The sequence below is a fragment of the Oncorhynchus nerka genome, linkage group LG20 (genome assembly GCF_034236695.1).
Source record: "Oncorhynchus nerka isolate Pitt River linkage group LG20, Oner_Uvic_2.0, whole genome shotgun sequence".
Lineage (NCBI taxonomy): Eukaryota > Metazoa > Chordata > Actinopteri > Salmoniformes > Salmonidae > Oncorhynchus > Oncorhynchus nerka.
The window spans coordinates 97,810,286-97,836,338 of NC_088415.1; the positions used below are offsets into that span (position 1 = coordinate 97,810,286).

The 26,053-nt window shown below is 39.0% G+C and overlaps 1 protein-coding gene across 1 annotated transcript in view; it reads right to left on the reverse strand.

Moving 5' to 3' along the window:
• The window catches only part of LOC115126373 (anoctamin-2-like), a 97,369-nt gene extending 89,103 nt beyond the window's left edge, over nt 1-8,266 (reverse strand). The window contains exon 1 of the mRNA XM_065006116.1: nt 8,219-8,266. Within this exon, the coding sequence (XP_064862188.1) occupies nt 8,219-8,243 (25 nt within the window). The 5' untranslated portion in view covers nt 8,244-8,266. The remainder of the gene's footprint in view (nt 1-8,218) is intronic.
• Between the last annotated feature and the right edge of the window lie 17,787 nt (nt 8,267-26,053).

The following is a 26,053-nucleotide window of genomic DNA, read 5'->3' on the forward strand; positions in this document are numbered from 1 at the left end:
GGTCAACAAATAGTAGAGATGGGTCAACAAACAACAAATAGTAGAGATGGGTCAACAAATAGTAGACATGGGTCAACAAACAACAAATAGTAGAGATGGGTCAACAAACAACAAATAGTAGAGATGGATCAACAAACAACAAATAGTAGAGATGGGTCAACAAATAGTAGAGATGGGTCAACAAATAGTAGTGATGGGTCAACAAATAGTAGAGATGGGTCAACAAACAACAAATAGTAGAGATGGGTCAACAAATAGTAGAGATGGGTCAACAAACAACAAATAGTAGAGATGGGTCAACAAACAACAAATAGTAGAGATGGATCAACAAACAACAAATAGTAGAGATGGGTCAACAAATAGTAGAGATGGGTCAACAAATAGTAGAGATGGGTCAACAAATAGTAGAGATGGGTCAACACATAGTAGAGATGGATCAACAAACAACAAATAGTAGAGATGGATCAACAAACAACAAATAGTAGAGATGGATCAACAAATAGTAGAGATGGGTCAACAAATAGTAGAGATGGGTCAACAAATAGTAGAGATGGGTAAACAAACAACAAATAGTAGAGATGGGTCAACAAATAGTAGAGATGGGTCAACAAATAGTAGAGATGGGTCAACAAATAGTAGAGATGGGTCAACAAATAGTAGAGATGGGTCAACAAATAGTAGAGATGGGTCAACAAACAACAAATAGTAGAGATGGGTCAACAAACAACAAATAGTAGAGATGGGTCAACAAACAACAAATAGTAGAGATGGGTCAACAAATAGTAGAGATGGGTCAACAAATAGTAGAGATGGGTCAACAAATAGTAGAGATGGGTCAACAAATAGTAGAGATGGATCAACAAATAGTAGAGATGGGTCAACACATAGTAGAGATGGGTCAACAAACAACAAATAGTAGAGATGGGTCAACAAATAGTAGAGATGGGTCAACAAATAGTAGAGATGGGTCAACAAAGAGTAGAGATGGGTCAACAAACAACAAATAGTAGAGATGGATCAACAAACAACAAATAGTAGAGATGGGTCAACAAATAGTAGAGATGGGTCAACAAACAACAAATAGTAGAGATGGGTCAACAAATAGTAGAGATGGGTCAACAAATAGTAGAGATGGGTCAACAAATAGTAGAGATGGGTCAACAAATAGTAGAGATGGGTCAACAAACAACAAATAGTAGAGATGGGTCAACAAATAGTAGAGATGGGTCAACAAACAACAAATAGTAGAGATGGGTCAACAAATAGTAGAGATGGGTCAACAAATAGTAGAGATGGGTCAACAAATAGTAGAGATGGGTCAACAAACAACAAATAGTAGAGATGGGTCAACAAATAGTAGAGATGGGTCAACAAATAGTAGAGATGGGTCAACAAACAACAAATAGTAGAGATGGGTCAACAAACAACAAATAGTAGAGATGGGTCAACAAATAGTAGAGATGGGTCAACAAATAGTAGAGATGGGTCAACAAATAGTAGAGATGGGTCAACAAATAGTAGAGATGGGTCAACAAATAGTAGAGATGGGTCAACAAACAACAAATAGTAGAGATGGGTCAACAAATAGTAGAGATGGGTCAACAAATAGTAGAGATGGGTCAACAAATAGTAGAGATGGGTCAACAAACAACAAATAGTAGATGGGTCAACAAATAGTAGAGATGGGTCAACAAACAACAAATAGTAGAGATGGGTCAACAAATAGTAGAGATGGGTCAACAAATAGTAGAGATGGGTCAACAAACAACAAATAGTAGAGATGGGTCAACAAACAACAAATAGTAGAGATGGGTCAACAAATAGTAGAGATGGGTCAACAAATAGTAGAGATGGGTCAACAAACAGTAGAGATGGGTCAACAAACAGTAGAGATGTGTCAACAAACAGTAGAGATGGGTCAACAAACAGTAGAGATGGGTCAACAAACAGTAGAGATGGGTCAACAAATAGTAGAGATGGGTCAACAAACAGTAGAGATGGGTCAACAAATAGTAGAGATGGGTCAACAAATAGTAGAGATGGGTCAACAAATGGAGATGGGTCAACAAATAGTAGAGATGGGTCAACAAATAGTAGAGATGGGTCAACAAATAGTAGAGATGGGTCAACAAACAACAAATAGTAGAGATGGGTCAACAAATAGTAGAGATGGGTCAACAAATAGTAGAGATGGGTCAACAAATAGTAGAGATGGGTCAACAAATAGTAGAGATGGGTCAACAAATAGTAGAGATGGGTCAACAAATAGTAGAGATGGGTCAACAAATAGTAGAGATGGGTCAACAAACAACAAATAGTAGAGATGGGTCAACAAACAACAAATAGTAGAGATGGGTCAACAAACAACAAATAGTAGAGATGGGTCAACAAACAACAAATAGTAGAGATGGGTCAACAAATAGTAGAGATGGGTCAACAAATAGTAGAGATGGGTCAACAAATAGTAGAGATGGGTCAACAAACAACAAATAGTAGAGATGGGTCAACAAATAGTAGAGATGGGTCAACAAATAGTAGAGATGGGTCAACAAATAGTAGAGATGGGTCAACAAACAACAAATAGTAGAGATGGGTCAACAAATAGTAGAGATGGGTCAACAAATAGTAGAGATGGGTCAAGAAATAGTAGAGATGGGTCAACAAATAGTAGAGATGGGTCAACAAATAGTAGAGATGGGTCAACAAATAGTAGAGATGGGTCAACAAACAACAAATAGTAGAGATGGGTCAACAAACAACAAATAGTAGAGATGGGTCAACAAATAGTAGAGATGGGTCAACAAATAGTAGAGATGGGTCAACAAACAGTAGAGATGGGTCAACAAACAGTAGAGATGGGTCAACAAATAGTAGAGATGGGTCAACAAATAGTAGAGATGGGTCAACAAATAGTAGAGATGGGTCAACAAATAGTAGAGATGGGTCAACAAACAACAAATAGTAGAGATGGGTCAACAAACAACAAATAGTAGAGATGGGTCAACAAATAGTAGAGATGGGTCAACAAATAGTAGAGATGGGTCAACAAATAGTAGAGATGGGTCAACAAATAGTAGAGATGGGTCAACAAATAGTAGAGATGGGTCAACAAATAGTAGAGATGGGTCAACAAATAGTAGAGATGGGTCAACAAACAACAAATAGTAGAGATGGGTCAACAAACAACAAATAGTAGAGATGGGTCAACAAATAGTAGAGATGGGTCAACAAATAGTAGAGATGGGTCAACAAATAGTAGAGATGGGTCAACAAACAGTAGAGATGGGTCAACAAACAGTAGAGATGGGTCAACAAATAGTAGAGATGGGTCAACAAACAGTAGAGATGGGTCAACAAACAGTAGAGATGGGTCAACAAACAGTAGAGATGGGTCAACAAATAGTAGAGATGGGTCAACAAACAGTAGAGATGGGTCAACAAATAGTAGAGATGGGTCAACAAATAGTAGAGATGGGTCAACAAATAGTAGAGATGGGTCAACAAATAGTAGAGATGGGTCAACAAATAGTAGAGATGGGTCAACAAACAACAAATAGTAGAGATGGGTCAACAAATAGTAGAGATGGGTCAACAAATAGTAGAGATGGGTCAACAAACAACAAATAGTAGAGATGGGTCAACAAACAACAAATAGTAGAGATGGGTCAACAAATAGTAGAGATGGGTCAACAAATAGTAGAGATGGGTCAACAAATAGTAGAGATGGGTCAACAAACATCAAATAGTAGAGATGGGTCAACAAACAACAAATAGTAGAGATGGGTCAACAAATAGTAGAGATGGGTCAACAAATAGTAGAGATGGGTCAACAAATAGTAGAGATGGGTCAACAAATAGTAGAGATGGGTTAACAAACAACAAATTGGCAAATGTGATTAGAGTTGTTGTTGTTGTGTGTGTGTGTGTGGGGGGGGCTCAATTGTGTGCGTGCGTGTTTGTGTTTGTGTGTGATAACCTATAAGCGTCTTTACCCTCTGCCTTAGGGGAAGTGAACTAATTGTCACAGCAGGAGTTTTAACTCTTTATCACCACATGCAAACACACCCACACACAATTACACGCATGCATCACACAACAGAGCAGAGGTTGTATCCCAGTATTAGAGGGGAAGAGAGCAGCAGCACTCTCCTGGAATAGAGAAGATTAACTCACACACACCCTGCTGCTATTAACAGACACGGAACCCTGCTCATAGTCAATAACATTAACTCACACACACCCTGCTGCTATTAATAACAGACACAGAACCCTGCTCATAGTCAATAACATTAACTCACACACACCCTGCTCATAGTCAATAACATTAACTCACACACACCCTGCTGCTATTAATAACAGACACAGAACCCTGCTCATAGTCAATAATATTAACTCACACACACCCTGCTCATAGTCAATAACATTAACTCACACACACCCTGCTGCTATTAATAACAGACACAGAACCCTGCTCATAGTCAATATCACACACAGAGTGGGTAGTTTCCCTAAAGATACTGTAATCTGTGACACCAGCCATGAGTCCACTAGGACTGTACAATATTCTACAACAACACCTGAGAGACACTAAGGCATAGATTCAATCAGAACAAGCATCAACCGGCGACAGCAGACACCTGCATAGCGGATGTTTTGTGGCCTGCGTTGGAGCTGTGAATTCGGTGAGCAGCTGCTCTTGCTAACATTGCCAAGCCACATCCATTCCACTCCTGTTAGGGTTCGGGTTAGTGTAGGATACATGTAAATAATTACACTCAAATGAAACATCATTACACTAAATAATGAGGATTTCTATCATCCTAATGGAGGAGTAGGTACTCCTATCATCCTAATGGAGGAGTAGATTACATCTATCATCCTAATGGAGGAGTAGATTACAACTCACATTCCAGTGTTCAAATTTGTAAAAAAATAAATAAAAAAAAGGCTGCATAGGATTTCTGTTAATGTGAATAGCAATGTTTTGTTAAGTATAATGCAGGGAGCCACCTGTGGATTTCACATATATTTATTAATATAGTACCAGTATAGTACTGTAAGGTGTATTTAGTATGCTGTAGTTCTGTAGCTAACCCTGTGTCCCTGTAGGGTCTGGATGTTTCCAGACATATATTTTTTAAAGTTCTGATCCAAGATGGCGTAGCAGTGCAGACGTGGATTGTTGTCCTCTCGTTTACTTTTTGTATTTTTCGTATTTTTTGAATATATATATCCTTTTCCATTTTTAAATTAAATATACCTTCCGGTAACCCGCCTCACTCAGTGTGACACGGCCCCAATTTTTTTTAGACCCTATAGCCAAAACTTTCATCAGAAGGTAGCCAGCTAATTAGCTAGGTTACTAACTATTTAGTCATTGTTAGCCACTGTTAGCGGGCCTTTACCCTCTGCACAGACCCCAGCCATTTTTTTAGCCTGGATAATACCTGCCAGCCTCGGACTGTTTTTCTCCACTACAACACCAGATTCCTGCCGTAAACCCTGGACCATTGATCATCACAGATAGCTAGCTGCCACTGAGTGACCCAGCCCCGAAGCTAGCCCTGAGCCAGGCACATCTCCTGGCTAGCAAATGAAATTACCACAACTACAATACCGGACGTCGGAGCAGAAGCTTCAACCTACCCGGCCTGCTAACTTTAAACGCTGTGTCTCCCGCGTGCTAGCGTAGCAACGGCTACCTAGCGGCTTCCCTGTTCCTTCTATTGCTGCCCCCTGGACCCTATGATCACTTGGCTACATAGCTGATGCCTGCTGGACTGTTCATTTATCACGGTACTTCACTTTGTTTCTTTGTTTATCTGTCGGCCCCAGCCTCAAACTCAGGCCCTAAGTGTAGTTCACCGACACTCTCTGTCCATTCATCGCCATTTTACCTGTTGTTGTCTTAGCTGATTAGCTGTTGTTGTCTTACCAGTTGGTGTCTTAGCTAGCTCTCCCAATCAACACCTGTGATTGCTTTATGCCTCGCTTTATGTCTCTCTCAAATGTCAATATGCCTTGTATACTGTTGTTTAGGATAGTTATTATTGCCTTAGTTTACTGCGGAGCCCCTAGTCCCACTGTACATGCCTCAGATACCTCCTTTGTCCCAATTCCCACACATGCGATGACCTCACCCAATATAACCAGCGTGTCCAGAGATGCAACCTCTCCTATTGTCACCCAGTACCTGGGTTTACCTCCACTGTACCCACACCCTATCATACCCCTGTCTGCATATTATGCCCTGAATCTATTCTACCATGCCCAGAAATCTGCTCCTTTTATTCTCTGTCCCCAACGAACTAGATGACCAGTTTTGCTAGCCTTTAGCCGTACCCTCATCCTACTCCTCCTCTGTTCTTCGAGTGATGTGGAGGTAAACCCAGGCCCTGCGTGTCCCCAGGCACTCTCATTCATTGCCTTCTGTAATCGAAAAAGCCTTGGTTTCATGCATGTTAACATCAGAAGCCTCCCCCCTAAGTTTGTTTTACTCACTGCTTTAGCACACTCCGCCAACCCTGATGTCCTAGCCTTGTCTGAATCCTGGCTTAGGAAGGCCGCCAAAGATTTCCATACCCAATACAACATTTTCCGTCAAGATAGAACTGCCAAAGGGGGAGGAGTTGCAATCTACTGCAGAGATAGCCTGCACAGTTCTGTCATACTTTCCAGGTCTATGCCCAAACAGTTCGAGCTTCTAATTTAAAAAAATAATCTCTCCAGAAATGAGTCTCTCACTGTTGCCACCTGTTATAGACCCCCCTCAGCTCCCAACTGTGCCCTGGACACCATATGTGAATTGATTGCCCCACATCTATCTTCAGAGTTCGTTCTGTTAGGTGACCTAAACTGGGATATGCTTAACACCCCAGCAGTCCTACAATCTAAGCTAGATGCCCTCAATCACATACAAAATATCAAGGAAACCACCAGGTACAACCCTAAATCCATAAACATGGGCACCCTCATAGATATTATCCTGACCAACTTTCCCACCAAATACACCAATGCTGTTTTCAATCAGGATCTCAGCGATCACTGCCTCATTGACTGCATCCGCTATGGGTCCGCGGTCAAACGACCACCCCTCATCACTGTCAAACGCTCCCAAAAACACTTCTGCGAGAACACCTTTCTAATCGACCTGGTCCCGGTATCCTGGAAGGATATTGACCTCATCTCATCAGTCGAGGATGCCTGGTAGTTCTTTAAAAGTAATTTCCTCACCATCTTAAATAAGCATGCCGATCGCTGCAGCTGTACATAGTCCATCTGTAAATAGCCCACCCACCCTACCTCCTCATCCCCATATTGTTTTTATTTACTTTGCTGCTCTTTTGCACACCAGTATCACTACTTACACACCATCATCTGCTCATCATCATCTGCTCATCTATCACTCCAGTGTTAATCTGCTAAATTGTAATTACTTTGCTACTATGGCCTATTCATTGCCTTACCACCTCATGCCATTTGCACACACTGTATATAGACCTTCTTTTATTCTATTGTGTTATTGACTGTACGGTTGATTATTCCATGTGTAACTCTGTGTTGCTTCTGTCGCACTGCTTTGCTTTACCTTGACTAGGTCGCAGATGTAAATGAGAACTTGTTCTCAACTAGCCTACCTGGTTAAATAAATAATAATAACAATATAGTACCAGTATAGTACCAGTATAGTACTGTAAGGTGTAGTTAGTATGCTATTGTCCTGTAGCTAACCCTGTCACTGTAGGGTCTAGGATGCTTACAGACATATATTTATTAATATAGTACCAGTATAGTACTGTAAGGTGTAGTTAGTATGCTGTAGTTATGTAGTTAACCCTGTGTCCCTGTAGGGTCTGGATGTTTCCAGACATATATCTAGTAATACAGCTTTAATTTAACACCACCATAACAGGTGTCTTGGTCACCACGGTAACAGGTCTGTGTCTGTATGCAGGCAGATGGCTGGATAAGCACCCTGCTGCACCTGGCCTCTCTCACCAAGTCTCACCTCCCTCTCCCTCTCTCTCTTCCTTGCCCTCTCCTTCCCTTCCCAGTCCTGTCACTAACACTAACCCTCACCCAGCCCCGAAGGATTTAAACAACTACAGCCAGAACACACCCAAACTGACAGTCTCCATTCCTTTCTTTATCTAAAGAGAAAAAAGGAGAGGAGAGAGGGAGCGAAAGAGGAGAAGGGAAAGGCACAAGGAGTACTCACCAGAGCACAAGGAGGACCTGTTCATTGCGATGGTGACGCAGAGAGAGAAGCGTGAGGCAAAATGAGATGGAGGACAAACTGCTCGCTCCCGTCAGATGGCTTAACGAGGCGCGGTCTGGAGGCTAATTCCCCTGGGGGGATTAGGAGTAGACTGGACACACAGACAACACCTACACACTACTCCCAACACACTACACCCTACACAATTATACTTCCCCTACACACTACCCCCTACACTCTACCCTACACACTACTACACACCACCCCCTACATACTTATACTACCACTACACACCACCCTCTACACACGACCCTACACACAACACCCTACATACTTATACTACCACTACACACTACCCCTACACACTACCCCCTACACACTACCCTACACACCACCCCTACATACTTATACTACCACTACACACTACCCCTGAAACACTACCCTACACACTACTACACACACCCCCCTACATACTTATACTACCACTACACACTACCCTACACAGTACTACACACCACCCCCTACACACTACCCCCTACACACTTATAATACACCGACACACTACCACTACACACTACCCCTACACACTTATGCTACCCCTAAACACTACCCCCTACACACTACCCCTACACACTTATACTACCCCTACACACTAATACTACCCTGTACACACTACCCCTACACACTACCACCTACACACTAGCCCCTACACACGTATACTACCCCCTACACACTACCCCCTACACAATACCCCCTGCACACTTATACTACCCCCTGCACACTACCCCTACACACTTATACTACCCCTACACACTACCCTTTGCACACTACTTCTTACTCACTTATACTACCCCTACACACTACCCCCTGCACACTTTTTTAAAAATGTAACCTTTATTTAACTAGGCAAGTCAGTTAAGAACAAACTCTTATTTACAATGACGGCCTACCAAAAGGCAAAAGACCTCCTGCGGGGACAGAGGCTGTGATTAAAAATGAAAAATATATAACATATACAGTAAATATAGGACAAAAAAACACATCACGACAAGAGAGACAACACAACACTACATAAAGAGACACCATGACACTACATAAAGAGAGACCTAAGACAACAACATAGCAAGGCAGCAACACATGACAACACAGCATGGTAGCAGAACAAAACATGGTACAAACATTATTGGGCACAGACAACAGCACAAAGGGCAAGAAGGTAGAGGCAACAGTACATCACGCAAAGCAACCACAACTGTCAGTAAGAGGGTCCATGATTGAGTCTTTGAATGAAGAGATTGAGATAAAACTGTCCAGTTTGAGTGTTTGTTGCAGCTCATTCCAGTCTCTAGCTGCAGCGAACTGAAAAGAAGAGCGACCCAGGGATGTGTGTGCTTTGGGGACGTTAACAGAATGTGACTGGCAGAACGGGTGTTGTATGTGGAGGATGAGGGCTGCAGTAGATATCTCAGATAGGGGAGAGTGAGGCCTAAGAGGGTTTTATAAATAAGCATCAACCAGTGGGTCTTGCAACGGGTATACAGAGATGACCAGTTTACAGAGGAGTATAGAGTGCAGTGATGTGTCCTATAAGGAGCATTGGTAGCAAATCTGAACACTTACCTGCTGATCTATGGTCATCTAAATCAGGGTTAGTTTGGCAGCTGGGGTGAAAGAGGAGCGATTACGATAGAGGAAACCAAGTCAATTTAACTTTGGCCTGCAGCGTTGATATGTGCTGAGAGAAGGACAGTGGACTGTCTAGCCGTACTCCCAAGTACTTGTATGCGGTGACTATCTCAAGCTCTAAACCCTCAGAGGTAGTAATCACACCTGTGGGGAGAGGGCCATTCTTCTTACCAAACTACATTACCTTTGTTTTGGAGGTGTTCAGAACAAGGTTATAGGTAGAGAAAGCTTGTTGGACACTAAGAAAGCTTTGTTGTAAAGCATTTAACACAAAATCCGGGGAGGGGCCAGCTGAGTATAAGAGTATATCATCTGCATAAAGTGTTGAAGTCTGAAGTTTACAAACACTTTAGCCAAGTATATTTAAACTCAGTTTCACAATTCCTGACATTTAATCCTAGTAAAATTCCCTGTATTAGGTCATTTAGGATCACCAATTTATTTTAAGAATGTGAAATGTCAGAATAATATAAGAGAAAATTATTTCTTTCAGCTTTTATTTCTTTCATCACATTCCTAGTGGGTCAGAAGTTTACATACACTCAATTAGTATTTGGTAGTATTGCCTTTAAATTGTTTAACTTGGGTCAAACGTTTCAGGTAGCCTTCCACAAGCTTCCCACAATAAGTTGGGTGAATTTTGGCCCATTCCTCCTGACACAGCGTGTGTAACTGAGTCAGGTTTGTAGACCTCGTTGCTCTCACTAGCTTTTTCAGTTCTGACCACACATTTTCTATAAGAATTGAGGTCAGGGTTTGTGATGGTCACTCCAATACCTTGACTTTGTTGTCCATTTTGCCACAACTTTGGAAGTATGCTTGGGGTCATTGTCAATTTGGAAGACCCATTTGACACCAAGCTTCCTGAATGATGTCTTGAGATGTTGTTTCAATATATCCACATAATTTTCCATCCTCCTGAAGCCATCTATTTTGTGAAGTGCACTAGTCCCTCCTGCAGCAAAGCACCCCCACAAAATTATGCTGCCACCCCCGTGCTTCACGGTTGGGATGGTGTTCTTCGCCTTGCAAGCATCCCCTTTTTTCCTCCACACATAACGATGGTCATTATAGCCAAACAGTTCTATTTTTGTTTAATCAGACCAGAGGACATTTCTCCAAAAAGTATGATCTTTGTCCCCATGTGCAGTTACAAACCGGAGTCTGGCTTTTATGGCGGTTTTGGAGCAGTGGCTTCTTTCTTGCTGAGCGGCTTTAAGGTTATGTCGATATAGGACTCATTTTACTGTGCGTAAAAATACTGTTGTACCTGTTTCCTCCAGCATCTTCACAACTCTATCTACCCAACAAGAAACCAGCCGGCCCTAACTCTATCCACCAACAAGAAACCAGCCAGCTCTAATTCTATCCACCCAAAAAGAAACCAGCCAGCTTTAACTCTATCCACCAACAAGAAACCAGCCAGCCCTATCTCTATCCATCAACAAGAAACCAGCCGGCCCTAACTCTATCCACCAACAAGAAACCAGCGAGCTCTAATTCTATCCACCCAAAAAGAAACCAGCCAGCTTTAAATCTATCCACCAACAAGAAACCAGCCAGCCCTATCTCTATCCATCAACAAGAAACCAGCCGGCCCTAACTCTATCCACCAACAAGAAACCAGCCAGCTCTAATTCTATCCACCAACAAGAAACCAGCCAGCCCTATCTCTATCCATCAACAAGAAACTAGCCAGCTCTAACTCTATCCACCAACAAGAAACCAGCCAGCTCTCTCTTTTCACCAAACAGGAAACCCGCCAGCACTAACTCTATCCAATCAACAAGCAAACAGCTTTAAATCTATCGACCCAAAAGGAAACAAGTTCTAACTTTATAGAAACAATTGAAAAACAAATCTAACTCTAACCACCCAACTGTAAAGTAGCCCTAACTCTAACCACCAATAGGAAACCACTTCTAACAAATTAACAGCTCTAACTCTAACCAGCCAACACAAAAGCAGCTCTAACTACAACCACTTAAATGGTATTTTCACACTGGTATGAAGTGTATGTAAACTTCCGACTTCAACCGTAAATGGATGAGATAACTTCCTACTGCCTGAGGGATGTTGTTGATGTAAAGGGAGAAGAGCGTGGGGCATAGGATTGAGCCTTGGGGTACTCCCTTGGTGACAGGCAGTGGCTGAAGCAGCAGACTTTCTTACTTTACACACTGCACTCTTTGAGAGAGGTAGTTAGTAAACCAGGCCAAAGACACCTCAGAGACACCAATATTCCTTAGCCGGCCCACAAGAATGGAATGGTCTACCGTATCAAATGCTTTGGTCAAGTCAATAAAAATAGCAGCACAACAGCTTAGAATCAAGGGCAATGATGACATCATTGAGGACCTTTACACATCCATAACCTGAGTGAAAACCAGATTGCATACCATAGAGAATACTGTAGACATCAAGAAAGCCAGTCAGTTGATTATTGGCATTTTTCCAACACTTTTGATAAACAGGGCAAAATAAAAATAGGCCTATAACAGTTAGGATCAGCTTGATCTCTCCCTTTCAATAAAGTACGAACCGTGACTGCCTCCCAAGCAATGGGAACCTCCCCAGAAAGGAGAGACAGGTTAAAAAGGTTGGAGATAGGCTTGGCGATGATATGGGCAGCAACCTTAAAGAAGAAAGGGTCTAAACCATCTGACCCAGATGGCTTTTTGGGGTCAAGTTTCAGGAGCTCCTCTAGCACCTCGGACTCAGTGACTGCCTGCAGGGAGAAACTTTGTAGCGGGGCAGGGGAAAAAGAGGGAGAAGCATCGGGGATAGTTGCATTACAAGGGGTGGGAGATGAGGAAATGTTGGACGGGCAAGTAGGCATGGCCGAGTCAAATAGGAATACTGACTTAATGAAGTGGTGATTAAAGAGCTCTGCCATGTGCTTCTTGTCAGTAACAACCACATCATCAACTTTAAGGGACATGGGCAGCTGTGAGGAGGAGGGTTTATTCTCCAGGTCTTTAACCATTTTCCAGAACTTCTTGGGGTTAGGCTCACAGAGAGAGAACTGCTCCTTAAAGTAGCTAACTTTGGTCTTCCGGATAGCCTGAGTGCACTTATTTCTCATTTTCCTGAACGAGATCCAGTCAGCCTGAGTATGCCTGCGCCAAGCCTTTTGCCAAATGCAATTCTCGAGGTGGAGTAACTCTGCGAGATCACGGTCGAACCATGGGTTGAACCTGTTTTAAATTCTTATTTTCTTTATGGGGGTGTGTTTGTTAACAATACCACTGAAAATATCAAAAAAGAATCCAAGCTGATAGAATACCATTTTACAGAGGCCAGTTCATGAAGGAAGACTTGCTCATTAAAGTTTTTTAAGCAAGCGTCTATGACAAATCAGGACAGGTTGTTTCACTGAGCAGCCATTACAAACACAGGCTGTAAAACAGTGATCACTAAGTTCATTACAGAAAACACCAGACTGATACCTAACATCATGATAACATCAAGGAGTCTTTTCTGGGTGAATGGAGTCATACCTTGTGGGATTGGAAATAATCTGAGAAAGATTTAGGGAGTCCCATTGCTTTAGGACCTGGTCAGGTGGTTTAAGCATGTCCCAGTTTAGGTCACCTAGCAGGACAAATTCAGACTTGGTGTAAGGGGCTAGGAGAGAGCTTAGGGCAGGTAGGGTAAAAGGCCGGTGCTGATGGAGGACGATAGCTTTTGGTGACCGTTGCTGGGTGCTATTTGAAAATGTAATACTTTAAACCAGCAAATCAAATTGTTTGGGGACAGACTTGGTGGAGACATCTGAGCACTGAAGGTGATCCTTGGTAAAGATTGCCACTCCCCCACCTTTGGAAGATCTCTCTTGCCGAAAAAGGTTACAACCAGAAAGGTTAACATCAGTATTCAAAAAACTTGTTACTTTCCCCAGTTTCTGTGTTGTGGTTTGTGTATTTGTATGTATGTGTGTGTTTCAGGATGGCTTCCTGAATTCCCCCAAGCAGCTAATTGTTTGGCTCCCATTGCTAATTGGACAGCTGTATCCCATTAGACTCCTTCTTCCAGCTATACAAGCCAGTGTTATGTTGCTCAGAAGAGAGATGAGGGTGATATCCTATGTTGGTTGTTGTTAGGAGAGAGCTGATTAGTATGTTGGTTTTTGCTGAGAGAGGTATGTTTATGTCCAAAGGACTATTTTGATTATTGAACTTGTTTGTACTTTTCTGTTTAATTTGTTCCCAGGGGGGAAGGGGAAGGCACCTAGGGAGTGCTTAGGCAAGAGGCCTGCGGGCATACATATCCTGTAGTATTCACTGTGTATACACACTAGGTAAGACCTGGGCGGACCACCACCCTGTGTTTTGGTTAGCGCACCAGGTTAAGTTAAAACCTTTTAGGGATAGGGGTCAGCATTTTCACTTTGGATGAATTGCGTTCCCAAACTGAACAGCATCCTACTCTGTCCCAGATGGTAATATATGCATATTATTATTACTGTTGGATAGAAAACACTGAAGTTTCTAAAACTGTTTGAATTATGTCTGAGTATAACCGAACTCATATGGCAGACAACCTGAGAGGAAATCCAAACAGGAAGTGAGAAATGGATACTTTGGGTTCTGAGCGCCGTTCACAGATTATTCTTTTTCCGAGTTTTTTAAAAATCTGACACAGCGGGTGCATAGAGGATAAGTTTCTTTAATTTTGGAATCAAAACATTACTGCACATAAAGTGCCAATGTAAACTGTGATTTTTTATATATATATATATATATATATATATATATACGCACGTTATCGAACAAAACACACAATACATGTATAACATGATGTCCTATGAGTGTCATCTGATGAAGATAATCAAGGGTTAGTGATTCATTTTATCTATATTTCTGCTTTTCGTAAATCCATCGTTGGCTGACAAAATGGCTGTGTGTATGTGACTTGGATCTCTATTATATTATGACAGAGACAGTGGATCAGGCTGGTCTGTCATAATATAATAGAGACAGAAGATATTATATTATGACTGACCAGCTAGATGTAATGTCTCTATTACATTATGATAGACCAGCTAGATGTAATGTCTCTATATTATAACAGACCAGCCTGATCTACTGTCTCTGTTTGATCTATCTGGCCTGTCATAATTTAATAGAGACAGTAGATCTAGCTGGTCTGTCATAATATAATAGAGACAGAGACAGGATATCTAGCTGGTCTGTAGACAGGCCAGCTAGATCTACTGTCTCTATTATATTATGACAGACCAGCTAGAGCTACTGTCTCTATTATATTATGACAGACCAGCTAAATGTAATGTCTCTATTATATTATGACAGACCAGCCTGATCTATTGTCTCTATTATATTATGACAGACCAGCCTGATCTACTGTCTCTATTATATTATGACAGAGCAGCTAGATCTACTGTCTCTATTATATTATGGCAGACCAGCTAGATATACCGTCTCTATTATAATATGACAGACCAGCAAGATCTACTGTCTCTATTATATTATGACAGACCAGCTAGATCTAGTTTCTCTATTATAATATGACAGACCAGCAAGATCTACTGTCTCTTATATTATGACAGACCAGCTAGATCTACTGTCTCTATTATATTATGACAGACCAGCTAGATCTACTGTCTCTATTAAATTATGACAGACCATCTAGATCTACTGTCTCATATTCTGACAGACCAGCTAGATCTACTGTCTCTATTATATTATGACAGACCAGCTAGATCTACTGTCTCTATTATATTATGACAGACCAGCTAGATCTACTGTCTCTATATTATGACACACAAGCTAGATCTACTGTCTCTATTATATTATGACAGACCATCTAGATCTACTGTCTCTATTATATTATGACAGACCATCTAGATCTACTGTCTCTATTATACTATGTCAGACCAGCTAGATCTACTATCTCTATTATATTATGACAGACCAGCTAGATCTACTGTCTCTATTATATTATGACAGACCATCTAGATCTACTGTCTCTATTATATTATGACAGACCATCTAGATCTACTGTCTCTATTATATTATGACAGACCAGCTAGATCTACTGTCTCTATTATATTATGACAGACCAGCTAGATCTACTGTCTCTATTATATTATGACAGACCAGCTAGATCTACTGTCTCTATTATATTATGACAGATCTACTGTCTCTAGATCTACTGTCTCTATATTATGACAGACCAGCTAGATCTACTGTCTCTATATTATGACACACAAGCTAGATCTACTGTCTCTATTATATTATGACAGACCATCTAGATCTACTGTCTCTATTATATTATGACAGACCATCTAGATCTACTGTCTCTATTATATTATGACAGACCATAGATCTACTTCTCCATTATATTATGACAGACCAGCTAGATCTACTGTCTCTATTATATTATGACAGACCAGCTAGATCTACTGTCTTTATTATATTATGACAGACCAGCTAGATCTACTGTCTCTATTATATTATGACAGACCAGCTAGATCTACTGTCTCTATTATATTATGACAGACCAGCTAGATCTACTGTCTCTATTATATTATGACAGACCAGCTAGATCTACTGTCTCTATTATATTATGACAGACCAGCTAGATCTACTGTCTCTATATTTTATGACAGACCATCTAGATCTACTGTCTCTATTATTATGACAGACCAGCTAGATCTACTGTCTCTATTATATTATGACAGACCAGCTAGATCTACTGTCTCTATTATATTATGACAGACCAGCTAGATCTACTGTCTCTATTATATTATGACAGACCAGCTAGATCTACTGTCTCTATTATATTATGACAGACCAGCTAGATCTACTGTCTCTATTATATTATGACAGACCAGCTAGATCTACTGTCTCTATTATATTATGACAGACCAGCTAGATCTACTGTCTCTATTATATTATGACAGACCAGCTAGATCTACTGTCTCTATTATATTATGACAGACCAGCTAGATCTACTGTCTCTATTATATTATGACAGACCAGCTAGATCTACTGTCTCTATTATATTATGACAGACCAGCTAGATCTACTGTCTCTATTATATTATGACAGACCAGCTAGATCTACTGTCTCTATTATATTATGACAGACCAGCTAGATCTACTGTCTCTATTATATTATGACAGACCAGCTAGATCTACTGTCTCTATTATATTATGACAGACCAGCTAGATCTACTGTCTCTATTATATTATGACAGACCAGCTAGATCTACTGTCTCTATTATATTATGACAGACCATCTAGATCTACTGTCTCTATATTATGACAGACCAGCTAGATCTACTGTCTCTATTATATTATGACAGACCAGCTAGATCTACTGTCTCTATTATATTATGACAGACCAGCTAGATCTACTGTCTCTATTATATTATGACAGACCAGCTAGATCTACTGTCTCTATTATATTATGACAGACCATCTAGATCTACTGTCTCTATTATATTATGACAGACCAGCTAGATCTACTGTCTCTATTATATTATGACAGACCAGCTAGATCTACTGTCTCTATTATATTATGACAGACCAGCTAGATCTACTGTCTCTATTATATTATGACAGACCAGCTAGATCTACTGTCTCTATTATATTCTGACAGACCAGCTAGATCTACTGTCTCTATTATATTATGACAGACCAGCTAGATCTACTGTCTCTATTATATTATGACAGACCATCTAGATCTACTGTCTCTATTATATTATGACAGACCATCTAGATCTACTGTCTCTATATTATGACAGACCAGCTAGATCTACTGTCTCTATTATATTATGACAGACCATCTAGATCTACTGTCTCTATATTATGACAGACCATCTAGATCTACTGTCTCTATTATATTATGACAGACCAGCTAGATCTACTGTCTCTATTATATTATGACAGACCAGCTAGATCTACTGTCTCTATTATATTATGACAGACCAGCTAGATCTACTGTCTCTATTATATTATGACAGACCAGCTAGATCTACTGTCTCTATTATATTATGACAGACCAGCTAGATCTACTGTCTCTATTATATTATGACAGACCAGCTAGATCTACTGTCTCATATTATGACAGACCAGCTAGATCTACTGTCTCTATTATATTATGACAGACCAGCTAGATCTACTGTCTCTATTATATTATGACAGACCAGCTAGATCTACTGTCTCTATTATATTATGACAGACCAGCTAGATCTACTGTCTCTATTATAATATGACAGACCAGCAAGATCCACTGTCTCTATTATATTATGACAGACCAGCTAGATCTACTGTCTCTATTATATTATGACAGACCAGCTAGATCTACTCTCTCTATTATATTATGACAAACCAGCTAGATCTACTCTCTCTATTATATTATGACAGACCAGCTAGATATACTATCTCTATTATATTATGACAGACCAGCTAGATCTACTGTCTCATATTATGACAGACCAGCTAGATCTACTGTCTCTATTATATTATGACAGACCAGCTAGATCTACTGTCTCTATTATATTATGACAGACCAGCTAGATCTACTGTCTCTATTATATTATGACAGACCATCTAGATCTACTGTCTCATATTATGACAGACCAGCTAGATCTACTGTCTCTATTATATTATGACAGACCAGCTAGATCTACTGTCTCTATTATATTATGACAGACCAGCTAGATCTACTGTCTTTATTATATTATGACAGACCAGCTAGATCTACTGTCTCTATTATATTATGACAGACCAGCTAGATCTACTGTCTCTATTATATTATGACAGACCAGCTAGATCTACTGTCTCTATTATATTATGACAGACCAGCTAGATCTACTGTCTCTATTATATTATGACAGACCAGCTAGATCTACTGTCTCTATTATATTATGACAGACCAGCTAGATCTACTGTCTCTATTATATTATGACAGACCAGCTAGATCTACTGTCTCTATTATATTATGACAGACCAGCTAGATCTACTGTCTCTATTATATTATGACAGACCATCTAGATCTACTGTCTCTATTATATTATGACAGACCATCTAGATCTACTGTCTCTATTATATTATGACAGACCATCTAGATCTACTGTCTCTATATTATGACAGACCAGCTAGATCTACTGTCTCTATTATATTATGACAGACCAGCTAGATCTACTGTCTCTATTATATTATGACAGACCAGCTAGATCTACTGTCTCTATTATATTATGACAGACCAGCTAGATCTACTGTCTCTATTATATTATGACAGACCAGCTAGATCTACTGTCTCTATTATATTATGACAGACCAGCTAGATCTACTGTCTCTATATTATGACAGACCAGCTAGATCTACTGTCTCTATATTATGACAGACCAGCTAGATCTACTGTCTCTATATTATGACACACAAGCTAGATCTACTGTCTCTATTATATTATGACAGACCATCTAGATCTACTGTCTCTATTATATTATGACAGACCAGCTAGATCTACTGTCTCTATTATAATATGACAGACCAGCTAGATCTACTGTCTCTATTATATTATGACAGACCAGCTAGATCTACTGTCTCTATTATATTATGACAGACCAGCTAGATCTACTGTCTCTATTATATATGACAGACCAGCTAGATCTACTGTCTCTATTATATTATGACAGACCAGCTAGATCTACTGTCTCTATTATATTATGACAGACCAGCTAGATCTACTGTCTCTATTATATTATGACAGACCAGCTAGATCTACTGTCTCTATTATATTATGACAGACCAGCTAGATCTACTGTCTCTATTATATTATGACAGACCAGCTAGATCTACTGTCTCTATTATATTATGACAGACCAGCTAGATCTACTGTCTCTATTATATTATGACAGACCAGCTAGATCTACTGTCTCTATTATATTATGACAGACCAGCTAGATCTACTGTCTCTATTATATTATGACAGACCATCTAGATCTACTGTCTCTATTATATTATGACAGACCAGCTAGATCTACTGTCTCTATTATATTATGACAGACCAGCTAGATCTACTGTCTCTATTATATTATGACAGACCAGCTAGATCTACTGTCTCTATTATATTATGACAGACCAGCTAGATCTACTGTCTCTATTATATTATGACAGACCAGCTAGATCTACTGTCTCTATTATATTATGACAGACCAGCTAGATCTACTGTCTCTATTATATTATGACAGACCAGCTAGATCTACTGTCTCTATTATATTATGACAGACCAGCTAGATCTACTGTCTCTATTATATTATGACAGACCAGCTAGATCTACTGTCTCTATTATATTATGACAGACCAGCTAGATCTACTGTCTCTATTATATTATGACAGACCAGCTAGATCTACTGTCTCTATTATATTATGACAGACCATCTAGATCTACTGTCTCTATTATATTATGACAGACCATCTAGATCTACTGTCTCATTATGACAGACCTAGATCTTTCTATTATTATGACAGACCAGCTAGATCTACTGTCTCTATTATATTATGACAGACCAGCTAGATCTACTGTCTCTATTATATTATGACAGACCAGCTAGATCTACTGTCTCTATTATATTATGACAGACCAGCTAGATCTACTGTCTCTATTATATTATGACAGACCAGCTAGATCTACTGTCTCTATTATATTATGACAGACCAGCTAGATCTACTACTGTCTCTATTATATTATGACAGACCAGCTAGATCTACTGTCTCTATTATATTATGACAGACCAGCTAGATCTACTGTCTCTATTATATTATGACAGACCAGCTAGATCTACTGTCTCTATTATATTATGACAGACCAGCTAGATCTACTGTCTCTATTATATTATGACAGACCAGCTAGATCTACTGTCTCTATTATATTATGACAGACCAGCTAGATCTACTGTCTCTATTATATTATGACAGACCAGCTAGATCTACTGTCTCTATTATATTATGACAGACCAGCTAGATCTACTGTCTCTATTATATTATGACAGACCAGCTAGATCTACTGTCTCTATTATATTATGACAGACCAGCTAGATCTACTGTCTCTATTATATTATGACAGACCAGCTAGATCTACTGTCTCTATTATATTATGACAGACCAGCTAGATCTACTGTCTCTATTATATTATGATAGACCAGCTAGATCTACTGTCTCTATTATATTATGACAGACCAGCTAGATCTACTGTCTCTATTATATTATGACAGACTAGCTAGATCTACTGTCTCTATTATATTATGACAGACCATCTAGATCTACTGTCTCTATTATATTATGACAGACCAGCTAGATCTACTGTCTCTATTATATTATGACAGACCAGCTAGATCTACTGTCTCTATTATATTATGACAGACCAGCTAGATCTACTGTCTCTATTATATTATGACAGACCAGCTAGATCTACTGTCTCTATTATATTATGACAGACCAGCTAGATCTACTGTCTCTATTATATTATGACAGACCAGCTAGATCTACTGTCTCTATTATATTATGACAGACCAGCTAGATCTACTGTCTCTATTATATTATGACAGACCAGCTAGATCTACTGTCTCTATTATATTATGACAGACCAGCTAGATCTACTGTCTCTATTATATTATGACAGACCAGCTAGATCTACTGTCTATTATATTATGACAGACCATCTAGATCTACTGTCTCTATTATATTATGACAGACCATCTAGATCTACTGTCTCTATTATATTATGACAGACCATCTAGATCTACTGTCTCTTATATTATGACAGACTATCTAGATCTACTGTCTCTATTATATTATGACAGACCAGCTCGATCTACTGGCTCTATTATATTATGACAGACTAGCTAGATCTACTGTCTCTATTATATTATGACAGACCAGCTAGATCTACTGTCTCTATTATATTATGACAGACCAGCTAGATCTACTGTCTCTATTATATTATGACAGACCAGCTAGATCTACTGTCTCTATTATATTATGACAGACCAGCTAGATCTACTGTCTCTATTATATTATGACAGACCATCTAGATATCTACTGTCTCTATTATATTATGACAGACCAGCTAGATCTACTGTCTCTATTATATTATGACAGACCAGCTAGATCTACTGTCTCTATTATATTATGACAGACCATCTAGATCTACTGTCTCTATTATATTATGACAGACCAGCTAGATCTACTGTCTCTATTATATTATGACAGACCAGCTAGATCTACTGTCTCTATTATATTATGACAGACCAGCTAGATCTACTGTCTCTATTATATTATGACAGACCAGCTAGATCTACTGTCTCTATTATATTATGACAGACCAGCTAGATCTACTGTCTCTATTATATTATGACAGACCAGCTAGATCTACTGTCTCTATTATATTATGACAGACCAGCTAGATCTACTGTCTCTATTATATTATGACAGACCAGCTAGATCTACTGTCTCTATTATATTATGACAGACCAGCTAGATCTACTGTCTCTATTATATTATGACAGACCAGCTAGATCTACTGTCTCTATTATATTATGACAGACCAGCTAGATCTACTGTCTCTATTATATTATGACAGACCAGCTAGATCTACTGTCTCTATTATATTATGACAGACCATCTAGATCTACTGTCTCTATTATTATGACAGACCAGCTAGATCTACTGTCTCTATTATATTATGACAGACCAGCTAGATCTACTGTCTCTATTATATTATGACAGACCAGCTAGATCTACTGTCTCTATTATATTATGACAGACCAGCTAGATCTACTGTCTCTATTATATTATGACAGACCAGCTAGATCTACTGTCTCTATTATATTATGACAGACCAGCTAGATCTACTGTCTCTATTATATTATGACAGACCAGCTAGATCTACTGTCTCTATTATATTATGACAGACCAGCTAGATCTACTGTCTCTATTATATTATGACAGACCAGCTAGATCTACTGTCTCTATTATATTATGACAGACCAGCTAGATCTACTGTCTCTATTATATTATGACAGACCAGCTAGATCTACTGTCTCTATTATATTATGACAGACCAGCTAGATCTACTGTCTCTATTATATTATGACAGACCAGCTAGATCTACTGTCTCTATTATATTATGACAGACCAGCAAGATCTACTGTCTCTTATATTATGACAGACCAGCTAGATCTACTGTCTCTATTATATTATGACAGACCAGCTAGATCTACTGTCTCTATTAAATTATGACAGACCATCTAGATCTACTGTCTCATATTCTGACAGACCAGCTAGATCTACTGTCTCTATTATATTATGACAGACCAGCTAGATCTACTGTCTCTATTATATTATGACAGACCAGCTAGATCTACTGTCTCTATTATATTATGACAGACCAGCTAGATCTACTGTCTCTATTATATTATGACAGACCAGCTAGATCTACTGTCTCTATTATATTATGACAGACCAGCTAGATCTACTGTCTCTATTATATTATGACAGACCAGCTAGATCTACTGTCTCTATTATATTATGACAGACCAGCTAGATCTACTGTCTCTATTATATTATGACAGACCAGCTAGATCTACTGTCTCTATTATATTATGACAGACCAGCTAGATCTACTGTCTCTATTATATTATGACAGACCAGCTAGATCTACTGTCTCTATATTATGACACACAAGCTAGATCTACTGTCTCTGTTATATTATGACAGACCATCTAGATCTACTGTCTCTATATTATGTCAGACCATCTAGATCTACTGTCTCTATTATATTATGACAGACCATCTAGATCTACTGTCTCTATTATATTATGACAGACCAGCTAGATCTACTGTCTCTATTATATTATGACAGACCAGCTAGATCTACTGTCTCTATTATATTATGACAGACCATCTAGATCTACTGTCTCTATTATATTATGACAGACCAGCTAGATCTACTGTCTCTATTATATTATGACAGACCAGCTAGATCTACTGTCTCTATTATATTATGACAGACCAGCTAGATCTACTGTCTCTATTATATTATGACAGACCAGCTAGATCTACTGTCTCTATTATATTATGACAGACCAGCTAGATCTACTGTCTCTATTATATTATGACAGACCAGCTAGATCTACTGTCTCTATTATATTATGACAGACCATCTAGATCTACTGTCTCTATTATATTATGACAGACCAGCTAGATCTACTGTCTCATTATGACAGACCAGATAGATCTGTCTCCATTATATTATGACAGACCAGCTAGATCTACTGTCTCTATTATATTATGACAGACCAGCTAGATCTACTGTCTCTATTATATTATGACAGACCAGCTAGATCTACTGTCTCTATTATATTATGACAGACCAGCTAGATCTACTGTCTCTATTATATTATGACAGACCAGCTAGATCTACTGTCTCTATTATATTATGACAGACCAGCTAGATCTACTGTCTCTATTATATTATGACAGACCAGCTAGATCTACTGTCTATTATATTATGACAGACCAGCTAGATCTACTGTCTCTATTATATTATGACAGACCAGCTAGATCTACTGTCTCTATTATATTATGACAGACCAGCTAGATCTACTGTCTCTATTATATTATGACAGACCAGCTAGATCTACTGTCTCTATTATATTATGACAGACCAGCTAGATCTACTGTCTCTATTATATTATGACAGACCAGCTAGATCTACTGTCTCTATTATATTATGACAGACCAGCTAGATCTACTGTCTCTATTATATTATGACAGACCAGCTAGATCTACTGTCTCTATTATATTATGACAGACCAGCTAGATCTACTGTCTCTATTATATTATGACAGACCAGCTAGATCTACTGTCTATTATATTATGACAGACCAGCTAGATCTACTGTCTCTATTATATTATGACAGACCAGCTAGATCTACTGTCTCTATTATATTATGACAGACCAGCTAGATCTACTGTCTCTATTATATTATGACAGACCATCTAGATCTACTGTCTCTATTATATTATGACAGACCAGCTAGATCTACTGTCTCTATTATATTATGACAGACCAGCTAGATCTACTGTCTCTATTATATTATGACAGACCAGCTAGATCTACTGTCTCTATTATATTATGACAGACCAGCTAGATCTACTGTCTCTATTATATTATGACAGACCAGCTAGATCTACTGTCTCTATTATATTATGACAGACCAGCTAGATCTACTGTCTCTATTATATTATGACAGACCAGCTAGCTAGATACTGTCTCTATTATATTATGACAGACCAGCTAGATCTACTGTCTCTATTATATTATGACAGACCAGCTAGATCTACTGTCTCTATTATATTATGACAGACCAGCTAGATCTACTGTCTCTATTATATTATGACAGACCAGCTAGATCTACTGTCTCTATTATATTATGACAGACCATCTAGATCTACTGTCTCTATTATATTATGACAGACCATCTAGATCTACTGTCTATTATATTATGACAGACCAGCTAGATCTACTGTCTCCATTATATTATGACAGACCAGCTAGATCTACTGTCTCTATTATATTATGACAGACCAGCTAGATCTACTGTCTCTATTATATTATGACAGACCAGCTAGATCTACTGTCTCTATTATATTATGACAGACCAGCTAGATCTACTGTCTCTATTATATTATGACAGACCAGCTAGATCTACTGTCTCTCTATTATATTATGACAGACCAGCTAGATCTACTGTCTCTATTATATTATGACAGACCAGTACTAGATCTACTGTCTCTATTATATTATGACAGACCAGCTAGATCTACTGTCTCTATTATATTATGACAGACCAGCTAGATCTACTGTCTCTATTATATTATGACAGACCAGCTAGATCTACTGTCTCTATTATATTATGACAGACCAGCTAGATCTACTGTCTCTATTATATTATGACAGACCAGCTAGATCTACTGTCTCTATTATATTATGACAGACCAGCTAGATCTACTGTCTCTATTATATTATGACAGACCAGCTAGATCTACTGTCTCTATTATATTATGACAGACCAGCTAGATCTACTGTCTCTATTATATTATGACAGACCAGCTAG